This window comes from Populus alba, chromosome 3, assembly GCF_005239225.2.
Source record: "Populus alba chromosome 3, ASM523922v2, whole genome shotgun sequence".
NCBI lineage: Eukaryota > Viridiplantae > Streptophyta > Magnoliopsida > Malpighiales > Salicaceae > Populus > Populus alba.
The window spans coordinates 12115057-12132877 of record NC_133286.1 but is presented as its reverse complement, the minus strand read 5'-3'; the positions used below and the strand labels follow the sequence as shown (position 1 = coordinate 12132877).

Sequence of the window (17821 nt, the reverse complement as noted above, 5' to 3'; positions counted from 1 at the left end):
CTAAACCAATGGAGCATTGTGTAAATTTAACAAGATTCTTTCTAAGAAAAGAGATTGCAGAACGCATATCAAAGGCCATGATGGATGCAGAAAGCACAAGATTGTAGTTAGGGGCTTTGGTTGGTCACCTGCACAAGAACCCAGTAAGCTCATTTCATAGCTACAATACTCGCTTTTTGGCCCAGCACTCTGGCCGCGAACTGGTTTTTTTAACCTGAGTTAACTTGCTAAATTTACGGGTCAAATCATGAAATCATGATAATCCGATAAAAAAAAAATGTGAAAACCATGAAGCTTATTTTGTAAAAAATAAATCAATGTTCAGTAATAAGATTGCAAAAAAAAATATGACAAAAAAAAAATGTCAACACTCGTATTAGTTTAATGTTCAGTAATTAAAAGTATCAGAAGAATAAAAAGTTTAACTTTTAATAAATATTAAAGGAAGAAATGAAAAAAAAAAACCAAAAAAAACTTAATTACATTTTTTTCACTTAAGAAAGAAAGAAAGAAAGAAAGAAGCCCTATCTCCGCGGTTCATTTGAACCAGCTCTTCCTGACAAGAAACAAACAGTAGAGATTAAATGTCGGTTTGGTGAGAAATGGACAAAATATTAGAATCCAAATTCCAGCCACCATTTCCCACTCCAAGGGGCAAAGTTAGGCAATGCCATGAGTGATGCCTGACAATGATATGCTCGTGCCAAACAAGGCATAATAGGGCTCACAGTTTTCATTCTCTAATCATTCCATTTCCTGCAATGGTTCCTTCCTTTTTATGCTGTTTTACTCGTTCAATGGCTCAGAGGTTAACACATTGCTTACTGCTCTGCTAGTTGCTGTATGTCTTCCCCAAGAGGTCCACTGTTCAGTTTCTGCATAGTGTTTAATGAGATTAAAAAACAAAAATAAACTTGATTCTACTCGGATTAACCTGTCAAATTCACGACTCTATTCATACGACTAACATAATCCTTAAAGAGCAAATTAAAATAAATTAGAAAGTTCAATTCCCAATCAACCATACCAGAGCAATTGTTGAACGATAAAATTTATAAAAAATGAAATTATAAAAATAAAACAAAAAAATTAGCTAATTCAACTCAGGTTAACCTGTTAAGCACTATTCTCAGGTTATGAGACTGTAATAACCTAATAAAAAAATCAAAATAAATAATAAAGTCTAATTCTTAATTAAACACAATATTAATTGATGAAATAAAAAAAATCAATTACAAAAAGATCAAGTCGACTGGGTTAACCTGCTAAACTTGTGACCTAGGTTATGAGATAAAAACAACCCAATAAAAAAACAAATACAAAGTTGAAGGATCCGAGAACCGGGTTATGAAACCTAGATAACCTCTTAGAAAAAAAACAACCGGATTTAACCAGGATTAAAATATCAAAACCTGTAAACCTGATCATAAGACCAATGTATCCCCATAGAAATTAAATTAAAATAGATTATAGAGCTCAATTCCTAACTGATTCAATGTTGAATGATAAAATTAAAAAAAAAAAACAAAAAACAACCTGAATTAGTGCGGACTAACCATTTAAGCACCATTTTTGGGTCATGAGGTCAGAATAATCTAATAGAAAATAAATAAAATAAATCACAAAGCCTAATTCTCATTCAACTTAATATTAAAGAATAAATTAAAAAAAATTAATTAAGAAAAAACTTGAATCAACCGGATTAATCTATAATTCATGAAAGTAAAATAACATAATAAAAAACAAATTTAGTACAAAAAAATATAAAATTAAAAAAAATAATATTACGAGATATACAAAAAAACCCCCCCTTTTTTGTTAATAATTGTTAATGATTGAATTAATTAATGCCGTGAAGTCAATAATGACAAACATGTTTGGCATGTAGCTAGAAGAATTTTGAGATCAATTTAAGTGGCGGTATTGAATTGTTGGTTTGGAAGGTAGAAAGATAAGACCTATTTTTAACTTTTTTTACCTGTCCTTGGGTCTGTCGTTTGGGTCCCTGTGAAACTGATCAGGCATCCCTTTTGGCCTGTGTGATCATATACAGAGTTAAGGAATGTTTTTGGCTTTTTTTAAATGAAGGTAGGAGACACTGCTAATCATAATTAATTAATTAATTAAATAATAATAGTAATAATAGTTAACTAACTTTAATTAAATAGAAGCTCTAATCATTCAGGCCAAATCCTTTTCTTTCCTCCCTGGAAAAACAACAACAGCGGAAAGTGATTCAACCCCCTCCCTCCCACTTTCCGATCCGAGAGACTCATTTTCCAAAATAATCATCTCTCGTAAGCTCTCTGTTTCTCCCTGCCTGCGCTTTTATATATATATATATGAACACTGCCGTCTCTTTCTTTCTTCCCCTCCTTCTGTTACAATTGAATTATTTTCTAATAGTTTTTTTGTAGTTTCAATTTTTGCTGGGGTTTGATCGCTTCTATTACTTGCACATAACTCTCTCTTTATATCCTCTGTTTGGTTGGTTGCCGAGAAAATGCAAGAAAGAGTTAAAAACTAAGCACTCTAAATTTTCACAGCAACCAAACAGCTTGATTAACCTTTTTTTCTCTCGCTTCAATTTCTTGTAATTTTTGTGTTATTCTGTTTTCTTAGGACTCTGTTGAATTGCTTTAGAGGATGGTGAGTTTGTGATAGGGAAAATCTGGACTGTAAATTGAAGAATCGTGGATTGCAAACAATGCGGTTGTTTCCTTTGAGTTCAAGCTCATGCTCAAGCTCGGAGAAGGAGCAGAGTAATGGAGGGAGCAGTCGCGTGAATTTGTATGTTAACATCTATGATCTTACACCTATAAATAACTACCTTTATTGGTTTGGCCTCGGGATCTTCCATTCCGGTATTGAAGGTAATTAATTGAAAGGTAATAGATGATAGACTTATTTTGTTTTCTTTCTTGCTGCTTAATCTGCATGATTTTGGCATTTCTAGTTGAATTTTGCTTGGTGAGAGTATTCTAGGTTGTGGACTTTTGGCTTGATAGTTGTGCATTAATAGAAACTCCAAATGATAATCATTGTTCAACCTGCGTGGATTTTTTTATTTTGCTTTTGGTAACAGGGTATTTTAGGGTAAAAATTCTATTTCTGGAGACTTTTTAAGGTAGACTGAAGGTCATGATGAGGGAATCACGAGTCAGAAGAGTTTGGCATTTTTAAAGGATTAAGACTAGAAGCAATAGGGCAGATCACCGAAGAATGAAGTATTCCTGCACATAAGAGTCATTGATATCTCGAGACATGAACAAATGCATCACTATGATGCATTGTCGCATTTATCACCATCAAACCTTTTTTTTCCCCGGCCAATATGAATTGGATATGGATCATAGAGATGCAATATGCAGTAACACAGTGGCTAAGATGGCATCTACTTCTCAAAGTAATCAACGGAATCTCTTGTTTATTTAATTCAAAAGAGTTATTGCTTAACAATAATGTAAAGTATCTATCTTTACAGATGCAGATTGAATAATTCCCGTCTCATTGGTAGGATAAATTCAGTATCCAAAATTTCTTATAATCACCCTGCACATGTGACACAACTCATTTCTTCACTAAATTAAATCTAGAAGGAGCAAGGAGCAGATTTATGCTAGTTTATTCCCTTCCACGGTCCACAAGTTCATAAACTGCTAGTGGTAGTTCCAAATTGGCAGAAACTATGAGCAGGAAGGATGAACTACTCTTTCTGAACTTGATGCTGATACCATGTATATGTGGAAATAGGCTAACTTTTAGAAACAAGATTATTAAGAAGATTTTGCTAAGCAACATTTTCCACTGTAAGGGAATTATGATGGTGCCACTCTTGAGACATCCTTAAGTTTTTATTTGAAAACTAGTTTTCCCACGATAACTGTAAGGAGGGAGGGGGGGAGGCAAATGAACCAGAAGGAAGGAAGGAAGATGGAGATGATAAGAAGCAGAATTTTATGATACGCTGGCTCACTTGGAAGCTTTTCCAAGGCCCAAGAGCTGTTCTCACAAACAGAAAAATAAACACAGCTTCCTTTCTCACAGAAGATTGATTTCACTCCCAGAGGACTATAGAAACACACAAGCACCTTAAATAATTGCCTTGGAAAATCCATATTGTGCGAGACAGTGAAACCATAGTGCATCGTGGATTGTGCATGAGAAAGAAAATGCTGATTGTGAAAGATTTCCCTTGCTTAGATAATTTTCCTTCAACTTTTAAATGTAATGTAGAAAAGAAAGTTTGATTCATCTATATTAGATCTTGTAAAATTTAGAAAAATGTTATCCAAATGCTCAAATCTCTTGTAGCAAATAATTTTCTTAACATTTATATTTTCATGAACTCTGATGAGATTATTGCAGCTTTGAAGAAAATGGTTGTTGCATTAAGTTGCAAGGAAACCAACTTGTGATGTGCTTCATAATTTCATTATGCATAAGCAACTACCCTGTATTTACGCATCCCCCTGCCACTATTTATATTTGAACTAAAAATGTTTGCCCACTCATTTTTCTCCGTTACTCTTTTTTATCCCATAAAGTTAATTGGCGTGTTAAATACAAAAGCTAGAAACATTGGTGATGTGATTTCATGAAGAAGGTAACTACTGCTGCCAAAAGAAATAATTGAACCCAGAATCATGAAATTCAGTGCATCATGGGATGTTCATTAAGTGTGTAGGTATTATTTCAGGGAGTTTCATTTAAATGCAAAAATGAAAATAATGGAGCAAACTCATGGGGCAAATTGCTTGCCAAAATCAAAGGTGCATAGGTGGTTTTATATAGCCTTCCCTCGTAAAAAGATTTTTCTCTAACCAATTCAGAAAGAAAGAGGTATTTTGCCTTTGAGCAACAATTCTATAAAATTTTATATCATCAAAATTAGCATCAATTTCAAATATTTGTGGTTAATATTGGAGGTCACCATTTCACTGAAATGGAATTCTTATTTCTATTGTGAAAGCAGGCTGACGTAACAAAAGCAGACATTTGGTTAGAAAAAAGCCAAAACACTATTCATTCTACACCACCTCTAACTGAACATTAAACATTTAAAACAAAGTTTGTAGCTTAGGATGTTCAGATCTAGTGCATTTCATCTCCTATCAGGAACAAACTTATCTCACAGCAGCTGTTAAATGTGTACTGCTTGGATTATGAATTGCAATATCAGTAACTTGATGCTCTTTTACTTATTTGATTGTCTAAGGATTTTTTAGGAGAACTATAACTGCCTGAGGAGAAGTTGGTACTTTATTTACCTGAAAGAAACCCTTGAAAATGGTAATACATGAGACATCTTGAGGAAGGCTTATCAGAAGCTACTTAAAGGTGGCTTGAAATTATGTTTTATGGTCTGAATTTCTCCATGTATTAGGATGATTTACCTAATATAGTGCTGCTGGAGATAAGATAAAACATTTGCAATATTGAAACATATTTCTTATCTGATATGTTTGCCTTTTTGTGGGTGAGTTTTAACATCTTTTCGAATTCACATGATAGAGGATTGCTGGCTGGATTGGATAGAAGCTAACTATATGTGAGATTAGTGAAGCTTTAGCTGTACACTGCATGTATGGACCCAATTCTCCTCTTGTCAAACTCGTTCCCAACAGCCTTCTTTTTTCTGCATTCCCTTTTGTATTCATGCTGTATTCTTAAAACAAATTACAAACTAAGTTTGAAGGTCAAGGGAACTTGGTGTTCCAATTTGGAGGGTTCATAGTACAGCAGTATCAATGGATTGTTATTAGGAGTAATCAGATTGTTAGAACCTAGAGATGTAATCATATCACTTGAGTAAAATGTGCTTGTAAAAGGTTTTGTGCTATGCTGTGGTCTTTATTTTCTATGGGCTGTCTAGAATATCAAATGATCTATTTCTTCTTGTGTGGAATTAACATTGTTTGTATTAACATAGTACACTCGAGATGTAAACGACACGTTAACATGAGAATTGAAAAAGGGATAAGAAATTGAGAATCATATTTTGAGTTGTCCAGAGAAATAGCTGGAATTCTCCCATTGTAAGATGCCTCAACCATTCAATGACAAGTAACTCCTGATTGAAGCTTTTCCAGCTGGAGTTAAAAGGAAATTACTCCTGGAATTAGGATAGTTTCCTCTAGATGTTCATTAGTGAGATCCTAAGATATGAATTTCTTTTTGCAAGATAATGGAAACTCTCCTTTTCCTTGAATGACTTATTTTGGATGTGATAATTCAAGGTCACTATTGTCAACATCATTGGTGTTGTGCTGTGCTTAGTTGCTAACTTGGTGCAGGATTGGGACAGATTGCCTAATAGCTGACATCAGTTACGTAGGGAACCAAGTGATTACCAGGCAGGGCTATGTGAAAACCACTCAAGCTCTGTTAACTTAGAATTATCATGATTGCAAGATCCCTCAAGTTTGAGTTTGCTACTTCATCTACAAGCATGATAATGTCCTTATAATGCGCTGTTATGGTTGCTTTTAAGGCAGTGCCATCAGATCTCAGCTTATCACATCTCATCATATTTGATTAGCGTGGTCATTTTTCCAGATGCAAGCTGCAAGACACCTTTAAACCTTATAGGTGTCTTGTGCTTGCTTCTCTTGTGTTTCTTATATTATCAGCATTAGGCAGATATCTAATCTGAACTATCGACTGTGGCTATTTGTAGCTATTTATATGCAAGTCGTCAGACAGGAAAGATCACTATCATTTTTGTTATTGAGGAGAAAGATATTTTCGGAAGTCTAGGTACTAACAGCTGTGCTCTCAAACCCCTAAAACAACAACAAATTGTTTTAATTTGTAACTGGCTAAAAATATCGCTATAACAGCTGTGGTGATTGATAATCCTTAATAGCACTACCTGAATTTTATTTGACACTAAATCCATGTTCTCTAACCATCACAATGTTCCAATTTCAATGATTGTTTTACTCTAAAATCAGGTCTGTGTGAATAATAAATCAACCTGTCATTTTCTTCAGCGTCTCTATCTTGGAAGTTTATGTGCATTAACCTGTTGCAACTGATCTTTTAATCAGTGCATGGTATGGAGTATGGCTTTGGAGCCCATGAGTACCCAACCAGTGGGGTGTTTGAGGTGGAGCCAAGAAGTTGTCCAGGCTTCATTTTTCGACGGTCTGTGTTATTGGGCAGCACCAACATGTCTCGTTCAGAATTCCGGTCATTCATGGAACATCTTTCTGCAGAATATCATGGAGACACCTACCATTTGATTGCCAAGAATTGCAACCACTTTACTGATGAAGTCTGTAAGCAATTAACTGGAAAGCCTATTCCTGGATGGATAAATCGAATGGCTCGATTAGGTTAGTCGCATATCATGTTATATGAGAAGCTACTTTCTAGTTCACTGGAGATTTTCTAGGCCTAGTACTCTGCACACAAAAGTGATAACTTATTTTCAAAAAAAAAAAAAAAAAGATGAAAAAAGCGTGCAATTTTAAATGCGACTCTTTGTTGGAATATCTGTCAGACCTGGATTCAGAATTTGTGGCCAATGTTTGTGCGTTATCAATAACTGTGAATAACCAGCATTGCTTTGTATTTTTGTAAATAATATATGAGTTATATGGTGGTTTCAAATGTCGGCAGCAGCCTAGCTGCTAAGTTTCTCAGCTCTTTGTTTTTGGATTTTGGGGTCCAGTTCTAATATTTCCCTGTCTGATCGAGGAGCTTTTATTTGATGTTTCAGGTTCTTTCTGTAATTGCTTACTGCCAGAAAGCATACAGATCACAGCAGTTAGACATCTTCCTGATCATCCAACATATTCTGGTAATTTTCTTCCATTAATCATGTTTCTTCCCTTTGTTAGTTCAAGATCTGCACGATAATTTATCTTACTGGGTGTCCAAGTTGATGAAGGCATTATTTAAAGTTGTATTCCTCAACAAAGCGAATTGACTGTGTATTCTTGATCACTTCTTTTTCTGGTAGAACTGGGATCAAAACCCAAGAAAAAACCTAACGGTTAGATGTGACATAGAGGTAGAGCCACCCCAGTAACATCCTGGTAAAATAAATCAGAAAGACCCCAGGAGCATTTCTTTGCTGATAATGGATCATAATAAGAATGTGCACCATGCTTGAACAAAGAAAATATGTGGTTTAACTGCCAGCAGGCTGCAGATTGCTCTAGCCATCTCACTAGTTGTGACTTTTTTTCTTAACTGATGAATCATGGATATTAGGAATTTTACCGTGCATGGCTCTCTTAATTATTCTACCTGAATAGGCGGCCTTTAATGTATAGAACAGCGTGTATATAGGTATTAGGTTGGGAATCCATTTTCATTCAATTGATGGAGCTCTAAGATTTCCCATCAATGAGTGCTCTGAATGTTAAGAAGGGGTATTGCTCTTCTATGTCGGTGTGTGCTGCATGCAGAGTCCAGAGGGGACGTCTGCATGTGGTTGTTTGGTGCTTTGATGGATACATGTTTCTTACCTTGGTCCCAATGCGAATGCAGATGATGATGATGGGTTGGAATCTGTTGCGTCATCTACGACAGCAGGTAGTGAAGAAGAGGGTTCAAATCATCATCTGCTCACTGCACCAAATGGTGAAGTTGCATTTTTAAAGGAGAAACCAGTGAGGCTAGCAAAGGAACTCCTATAGGGTTTGTCCTGCAATTCCTATTCTTTCTATCTTGGATCTTTCTATTGTTTGTACTTTAGTGTATGATCTTGGTAGACCGGAGAATGTGTCTTGGCTGAATTATCTGAGTACTTTAGTGTATGTGTCCTGGCATGTGACGATCTTGCTTCAGACTTCTCTAGTGCCTGTGATTATTCTGAAGGTATGGCTATTCCTCAGCATCTTGTACCAATACAACTTATGCACTATCATAGTAAACAACCCCCAATGGGCTGCTGATATATGATATCAGTTTCTAAAGAAGCTCGCATTGGTAGTTCATAAATTGTGACTGTTGGATTACCCAATGGTTTTTTTTTTTGTTTTTGCTCTGGCAAGTTTTAAGTTGGAACTGACATGAAATATGATGCAAGTGAAAATGTCATGTTCGGCTGATATAATAGAATGTAAATCTAACGAGAGATTCGATGACCCATTCAATTACTTTGTATGGTCGAAATTGATTTTTTTAAATTATTATTATTATCAGAATTGTTTAGTTTATACTAGTTCACATGCTAACTCAACATTGCGGGTCCAAGTTTTAAAAAACATAAAAAGTATTTAGTCAATAAAAAACCATTTGATGTTGTTATTAAACCTAGTGTAGCAGGTTAATATCAAGATTTTTCAATCTAATTTTTTCTAGTTCAAATTTAAAAATTAAATTATGTGAAAGTTGATTTAATATGATCTAATTAAGTTGGCTGGTTCAAAAACAACTTAGTTGATCAAATAAAAAAAAATAAAGATGAAATTAAAAAATAAAATTATTAAAAAAATTTGATGAACTTTTTGTCTAGCTTAGTTTATAATTAAATTATATGAGAGTTTTTTTTATATGATCGGGCTAATTGGACCAATTAAAAAATAACTTTATTGATTGATAAAAAAAATATAATTAAGAGATTGAAAATAAAAAAGAAAAAATTCTCTCAACTTAATCTTTTAATTAATTCATTAAACTAATGGAGAGTTTTCTTGTTATTGTTTGGTTGATTAGATTGGTTCAAAGTTATACCATATCATTACCCATGATATAATGAGTCCAATTAATTAGTTTTTAATATAAAAAATATTTAAATGTTGTTATTACTTTTTTATAGTAGAAATAAAAATTAATCTAATATAACCTAATTGAGGTTGCATAACATGAATTTCATGTCAGTGAAGACAGCTCCACACCGAAACCATTATTTAGTCAATTATTTAAAGAACCATCCCTGCCGTAATTTAATAAATGGAAGTTTTATTTCAGTTTCTCAACACCCACCAGGGAATCCCTCAAAAGAAAGCCACCACTGAGACGATTCAAATGAAACCGATAAAGACCCTCTTCTTATCTCGAAGGAAGGCACATGTGCTACCATTGCGTAATGACTTTCCCCACGTGTTTGCACGTGTGTTATACATGCCAATTTATCTTCCCTTTTAGTCCTTGGTATGGATAAAAAAGTGGTTGAAAATTTGTTTATGTTTCAATTTGGTCCCAAAAGTCTAGATTATTTTGAATCAACAAAATTGAGTTATATTCTCCATACCTTAAATAATATCATTTTTTTTTTAAAAGAAGTCAAATGAAAAAAAACAAAAAAAACCAAATAACGCAATGCAATATTACAATTCACGGTGCATTGCAAGTCAGGATATTTTATTCATTTATTTTAATTTCAATTAATTAATAATGTTCAGAATCTTACGAAGAAGTCGAATATTACGTAAATGTTAACAAAATGCACTGTTCAGAATTAATCTTCCAAATTGGGAGAAAAAAATTTGTGAAGAGCATGCGCCCAAAGGTCAAAATCACGTAAATGTTAGCGAAATAGAATGAAAAGTCATCTTCTTCGGAAAGACCTACGAGTGAAGTCTTCGAGAGGATAGAAGAGAGACAAGTGGAAGGCAGCAGAAAGTGATTTGCAGTAAATGATTTTGAAATTCTGCATTCATCACCATCAAGACTCCGTAAAACAGAGGCCACTGCCTCGATTTTAGATCACCAAACGCTGGAGCTTCTATCTTGTTTCCACGCCCAGATTTATTATCTGGGTCCCAAGCAACCTCTTCAACTCCCCTTGCAGCCCGTTGCTTGCTTTCCTGCACCAAAAGCAGGGGAACACAAAAAGTAGAAAGTAAATAAACCCAACAATTCAATCATGTTACTTGGGGCCGGCTACAGCTTCCATGACTAAGACCTCGCAGTGCGCAGTCTCACTCTAAATTAAAATATTCCTACACTTTCTTATTTTCTTCTTAATTAACCTTTCCATAACCTCAGAAGAGTTCTTTGGTAGGCAGGAAAGTCCTCTAGAAAAGTGCTGCGTGGGTGGGAAAATTAAAAGTAAGTTGTTTCCAGGTAGTTTTCCCAACACTTACGAGTTGGAAACAAACTTTATAATACTTTCTTTCCATCTTGTATAGCTTCCATTGCGAGAATTTACCAGGAAACAAGTTATTTGGAAGGCAATTAACTTATAGTGAGGAGTGCATATTTTCTTGATAGGCTAACATTTCAATCAGACAAGGTTGATGTGCAAGATCTTTCTATGTGACTTGTATAGGGGAGAAATCAGAACCAGTCGAACTGTTGTGTCTTTGTTATTACAAACAATGGATGCTTTTATGTTCTTTACCCTCTTCTCCTCCATGTTTCTAACCATAAATGCTTTTGAATCCAATTGTCCAATGGTTAAGTGCAGTCACGGCGGTCCTGATATCCGTTTCCCATTCCGAGCTTTAGGCCGACAACCCCAGCAGCACTGTGGTAATCCTGGTTTCGAACTTGTTTGCAGAGATAACACCACCATGATTCATTTCCCAACTTATGGACCCTTGGTTGTGAAATCCATCTCTTATGATAGCAGAAAACTCAGTCTTCTTGACCCCAAAAGCTGTGTCCATGAAGTCTTTCTTAATCTTAACCTCTCCGGTACACCTTTCCAGTATTACTATCTTTTGAAGAACTTTATATACCTCAACTGCTCAACCAGGCTTTCGCCTTCTTTCGATGAGGTTTCATGCTTGAGTGGTTCCAGCCATCATGTTTACACAGTCGAATCTTCGTTGCCCATTCCAGTTTCTTGCAGACCATTGAAAGCTATTCCCATTCCATTTTCATACAGTCCTTATCTTGCTGATAACAGTTTTGGCCTTGGATTAACTTGGAGTTTGCCTGGGCGCAAAGATTTTGAAGAACAAGTAGGCTCATGTGTGTTCCAGTCCAAAGCAGGATCTCAATCAGGCTGTCCCAACATAACACTGGATAAAGGTAAAGTCATAATCTTCTGTTAGCCCTTGGATCACTGTTAGCTACTAGTCATTGCCGAATGGTGCTGCTAAGAGGTTACTAATCTGATGCCTGGAACAAGTTGATCAAATTGACAATGACTTTGAATTGTAAACAAGATTAGGAAAAGTCTTCTGGGTATTTCATGAAGTTTCCTTCTGGGTACCAGAGAGAGCACTCATTTTCTAAAATATCATAGCAGTGGTCCACCTTTCCCGTACTTAGGAATTTTTAACAAGTATCCACACACATTTTTCACAATTATGCGTGTACTTATTTCTTTTTCATTATTGAGAATTAAAATCCTTAGGTTTGTTGTTGTTCACTTAGGTCCTCTGCTGCCCTATTCAGAAGCAACTTATATACATAATTTGATATGGAGATCAGTTTAACATCCAGATCTTAATTACTTTTGCAGGTTTTTCAATTGCGCATGTATTGTCTGGTGAAGCTGTGTCTATGATCTTGAACATTCTGCTATGTATTTTTGTGGTGACAACAATGATGATAAGCATAAAAATCTGTAACTCGAAGAAGGTTGATGAACAGACAGAAAATGAGAATCTACTGTAGGAAGTATCCAACTGAATGATTTGCTCCCCTACATACTCGAGACAACTTCTAAAGATTGAGATTTCAGAAGGATATTATTAACAGTGGTAGAGCTCTGTTGTTATGTCTTCTAGTAGAACAGGCTTACCATGATATGCTTGTAAAATGAAAACACAAGTCATCACAGGGCAAGCAGATTCTGTACTATCAAGTCCTGAAATCTTGTTAGAAATAGTCTACAGTGGAATATTGTAGTGGAAACCAGAAGGAATAGACTAGGATAATATTTTTTCTCTCTTAAAATATGATGCATAAGAATTCTATTTTTTTTTTTCACTTGCATTAGTTGTTTCGTTTTGTAAGATTTATGATTTGGAAAAGATAAATTATTATGAAATCCAATTCACAAAGTCCTTTCAAAATAGCCACCAGAATCTCTCTTATTTCCCTTATCACATCAAGATTATCATTTTTGTTTTACAGGCTTCTCTGTTGAAGTTGACATGGAAATTCCACTTCTATGATCACAGTGAATAGGTTCTTAAAACTTGCTTACTTACGATAACAATTGAGATATTCTTCTCCTTGATCTGTAACCATTTTTCCATGATGAAGGAATGAAAGCAGGAAAAAGAAAAACCTGATGGAACTGGAATCCCTCCTTGCCGGCTCATAATCCAAGATTGTAACTGTATACAATAAATTGTCTTAAATCAGACGAGTATTCTGGCTAGTGAGAGCTAGAAGGATTATATATTTTGCATCAAATCTAAAGCAGACTGTCAGCTGCAGGCTTCCATTTCATTACCAAAGCATCACTGAAGCACTGCTTCATTATATCTGTTGTTTCAGAATTGATGTATGTTATATAATGCTTACGTTGTTGCTCGATTGCTTCCATTTCTTTTCGTAGTTACTCGATCTCTTAAGAAGTCCTTCTTGTTATATAAAATTACCTGAGCTTGTTCCTCTGGCAAACTTTACGGCTTCAAGACCAAACTCACTTTAAATGATCTTTCATCAACTGAATTTTGAAGCCACCAACAATTTCCACTAATTTTATGCACTTCCACCATATCTGACAAACCAGTCTCTCATCATAGGGATAAACAATCGAGGGATCATGGAATCCCCATTGACAAGGTTCGAAATCCTCAAAGATAAGTAAGCTTCTAAGTAATTATAGGTGAGATGGCTGAAGATCATGCTGACAAATGATGTTGTTGAAGCTGTACGTAAATCTGTAAAATCATTCCCCTTGGAAGAAGGTTTTGGAAACCTTCCGATATCTAAGTTAGTGGTTATGAGCTACCTAAATGGTTTTCAATCAACTTTAATTTTAGGGAAAGTTTAAAATACTTTTTATTTAAAATATCTTTTAGCTTTTATACCTAGTAAAGGTGACCCCCTTATACATAAAAGGATTTTGCTTTTATATTTAGACAAGATGTTTTTTCATAGTCGAAGGGCTCGTATTTTTATACTTGAACAAGGTATTTAGTTAGGAGAATATACCAAAATAATTTCATGAAAGCCAATATTTTATTTATTTTTTGTAATTTTTACAATGTTATTGCAATTTATTGGTTGTATAGTTTAAAATGATCAAAGTTTCATGCATAGGGTAAGATTTTCCCCTCTCTATCATGTAAATAACACGTGTTGGTCTTGATGAAACTAATAACTTTGTAAGATTCATCTTATTAGAGTGTTAACTTTCCATTTTCTTCTACATTTTTTGTTGTTTAAAGCTTTCTTAGAACGAGATCTTTAAAGTGGAATAATTTATTTTTTTTACTTGAACATGGAATTCATGCACTAAAGATTTTTTTTTTTTTTTTTACCAACTAATACCCCTAGTATCTTCTACTACTAATTAATTATAGAAGGCTCCTTATCTTTAAAATGACCCCTGCAATGACCTACTAACAATTATGAGTCATTATGCATTTATAAAGAATTGACGGTTAAATATTTTTCTAGGTTAAGGTTGGCTTAGAGAGTTTGATATTCCACTATATTATTAGGTAAATAAAACTTAAAATACAATCCATACTCAATGATGTGTTTTTCGAGACTAATTAGCACAATTCTAGCTCCATATCCATTTCCATTGGAGGACCCATCCATAAATAGTTTCTAAATAATGATAAAAGGTATAGATTTGATTATGGTATCCTTCTTACATTCGGGATACTCTTTGAATGAGTATTTAACTATGAAGTCTACTAAAGCTTGAACTTTTATTGTTAACCAGGGTTGGTAATAGAGTCTAAACTCTCCTTACTTGATGACCTACTTTACTATTCACTCTAAAATATTAGCTGGATTTGTCATATGGATTAGTTTGTTAGGATAATGACTTGATGAGTTTAAAAATAAGATTTTTACTATGTTGTAGCATTTACTAGGGCCAGGGTCATATTTTCACCTTTAAGTACTTTATTTTCACATCATGCAGTGTCTTACTCATGTAATTTATAGGTTTGTACACCCCTTTCTCTATAAATAAAAATAGTTTTAACAACTAATAAACCACTTCTAAGTAGAAAAAAGAAGTTTTTATTTTTTTAGGTTGTGATAAAACCTTTAAGAAGGATAAATATACCTTAAGCTCCTTGAAATCTTTTTAGAATTCTAAAATTTACTAGAAGCTACTGATGTTTTTTAGGGTCTTAAAGAATGATAAGTAATGTTAGTCTAAATGAGAGATAAAACTATTAAGGGTGCAACCCTTTTAATGGGCCTTTAAACATGTCTAAGTAACTGTAGAGGTGTCATATTTATAATAACTTTGAGCTTTTTTGGGTTAGGTTCTATCCCTCGATTATTGACTAAGAAGCTCAATAATATTTCTCCTCTAATGAAGAAAGCACATTTGATAGGGTTTTGTTTCATTTAATATTGGTAGAGGATTGTGAATACCTTTTAAAAATCCTAGAGGTGTTGTTTAAAGCTTATATTCTTTATAAGTATGTCATATACATAGGCTTTCATATGTCCATCCTCAACTAATCTTTATAAACTAGGTTTGCCATTTTTAAATAAATGGCTCTAATACTTTTTTAGCTCGAATAACATAACCTTAAATTAAAATATTTTCATGTTTATCATAAAAGACACATTTTCTATTTTTTTTAAGGTGTATGAAGACCTAAGGATATAATTTTAAGAAGGCCTTGTTGAGGTCTGTAAAGTCAACACACATCCTCTATTTTTCATTTACTTTTTTAACCATTGATATATTAGTCAACTAGTCAGGATACATCACCACTCAAATGAAGTTTTTTTAATAGAGCTTATTAATTTCCTTAGATATTATCCTTTGTCTCTCCCTCTCAAAATTCCTTTTCTAAAAAAAAAGGTGAATAAGGGTTTTGTGTTCAGTTTATTGGTAGTCACATTAATGTTAATACTAGGCATATATAAGGGCTTGAATGTAAGATTATCACTTTAAATTGTAAAGATCTTTGCAAAGTTTTTTTTCAATCTAAAGTTTATTATAAACCCTATTCAATCACTATGCTAGTTCATTTTTCCAGAGGTTGACTTCTCGTAACTTTTTCTTAATCTTCATATATATTTCTTTATTTTTCTTTAATTAACTCTTTTGATCCATTATAAACATATCATTTTGCTTTCTAAGACAAATAAATATAGACATCTTTATGCCAATTAGTTCTCTTATTATGCTTTTTTTTTTTTTTTTTGTAGAATGTCATGGCTAAATATATGGTGATAATCACAAAGTTAATCTCATGAAGGAATGGTCATCCAATTATAACATTATAAACTAAGTGTATTTTGATGACTATAAAGGTTTGCCAAAGAGTTTTGCATTTATGATAGGTACCCATGATGATTGGTATTTTTAGAACACCTTCCACTAACATACCTTTCTTTATATCTCAACCAATGGTTTTTGACCAACTTTATCTTAGAGTTATTTATCAAGATATAATTCATCACATTTTTAAAGAGAATATTCATTGTATTACCACTTCCATTAGGTCTCTATGAACTTGGTGATTAGCAAGGACTTTAGTTATCACTATGGTATCTTCATAAGGGAAAGTTATATCTTATCTAAATTCTAAGGTAAACATAATTGGCTCATTCTATAAGTTCGATAAAAAAGGACATTACCAATACTTATAATTATATATAATAATAATAACATATACTAAAATACTAGCTGTTTTTTTTTTTCTTTTTTCATTTTTATTTATTTTTGTTTTTTTTGTTGTTTTTATTTAATTTTTTTTTTTTGCTTTTTTCATTGTGTTTTTTCTTTTAATAATTTTTTTTTAAAAAAATTTAGTTTGTTTAATGTTAATTTTTTTTATTTAGTTAACAGATTTTCATGACACAAATCCCGAGTTTGACAAGTTAACCCATAATTTTTTTTTTTACTTTTTTTTAATTAATTTTTTTCATTTTAGTTTAGTTTGTTAATGTTAAATTTCTTTCTATTTAATTATCAGACTTTCATGATACGTATCCTAGGCTTGACGGGTTAACCTGGTTTGACGGTTTAACCCAGTTAACCCGTCAATTTTTTTTCTATTTAGTTATCAAACTTTCATGACGTGAACCTAGGTTTGACGGGTTAACCCAGTTAATTCAGATTTGTTTTTAATTTTTCTTCATTATTTTTTTGTTTTCCTGTTGGTTTTTTTTTCTTTGTTTTTTTATTTTTTATTAATCTATTTAATTATCATACTTTTATGACACGACCTTGCAGCCAAACTCACATCCAAGCTATTAGGTCTGGTGTTGCAGTCAAACTCACTTAAACTTAGGTTATGCAAGTTTAATGTTATTATTAATATTATTAATATTATTTTTGGGTCAGGCGTTGCAGTCAAACCCAAAAACTTTTGGATATAACTTTACAGAAAGACCTAATATTTTTAGATCTTAGTTTTTTTTATGTAAAAAAAATTAACCCGCGGCATCGTGCGGGTCATGTATAACTAGTCTTTATTAAACCTTGTAAGGTAATTTTTTATGCTCTTGTCTTTTTTTTAAGAGATAACAAAAAACAATTTGTAAAAATTATTTTTATTGGGATACTAGTGCTAAATCAGAAAATGAGCTTAATATAGAGATCCTCAAAGATAAATATAGAGTCAAGGTTTAAGTTATAACACCATGTTTGAGCCATCTGAATTTGTAGGAAAAATCTTGCACATTACATTGGTATCTTAAATGATTAACTATAGGTTATTATGTATATTTTGCACATGTTCTCTAGAGATTGTTAATCCATTATACCTATATAATTTTATTTTGGCAGAGATAAAATTTTAAG

The 17821-nt window shown here is 33.3% G+C and overlaps 2 protein-coding genes across 2 annotated transcripts; both read left to right on the top strand.

Annotated features, from left to right (window-relative positions):
* Positions 1-2094: 2094 nt before the first annotated feature.
* On the top strand, positions 2095-8997 carry LOC118062898 (deSI-like protein At4g17486). The gene is made up of 5 exons (XM_035076773.2): positions 2095-2297; positions 2623-2873; positions 7053-7340; positions 7727-7807; positions 8503-8997. The coding sequence occupies exons 2-5, from the start codon at positions 2708-2710 to the stop codon at positions 8649-8651; spliced, it is 684 nt and encodes a 227-aa protein (XP_034932664.1). The 5' UTR covers positions 2095-2297; positions 2623-2707; the 3' UTR covers positions 8652-8997.
* Positions 8998-10522: 1525 nt separating this feature from the next.
* LOC118062896 (RING-H2 finger protein ATL22) lies at positions 10523-12838 on the top strand. The gene is made up of 2 exons (XM_035076768.2): positions 10523-11937; positions 12374-12838. The coding sequence occupies exons 1-2, from the start codon at positions 11199-11201 to the stop codon at positions 12526-12528; spliced, it is 894 nt and encodes a 297-aa protein (XP_034932659.1). The 5' UTR covers positions 10523-11198; the 3' UTR covers positions 12529-12838.
* The last annotated feature ends 4983 nt before the right edge of the window (positions 12839-17821 follow it).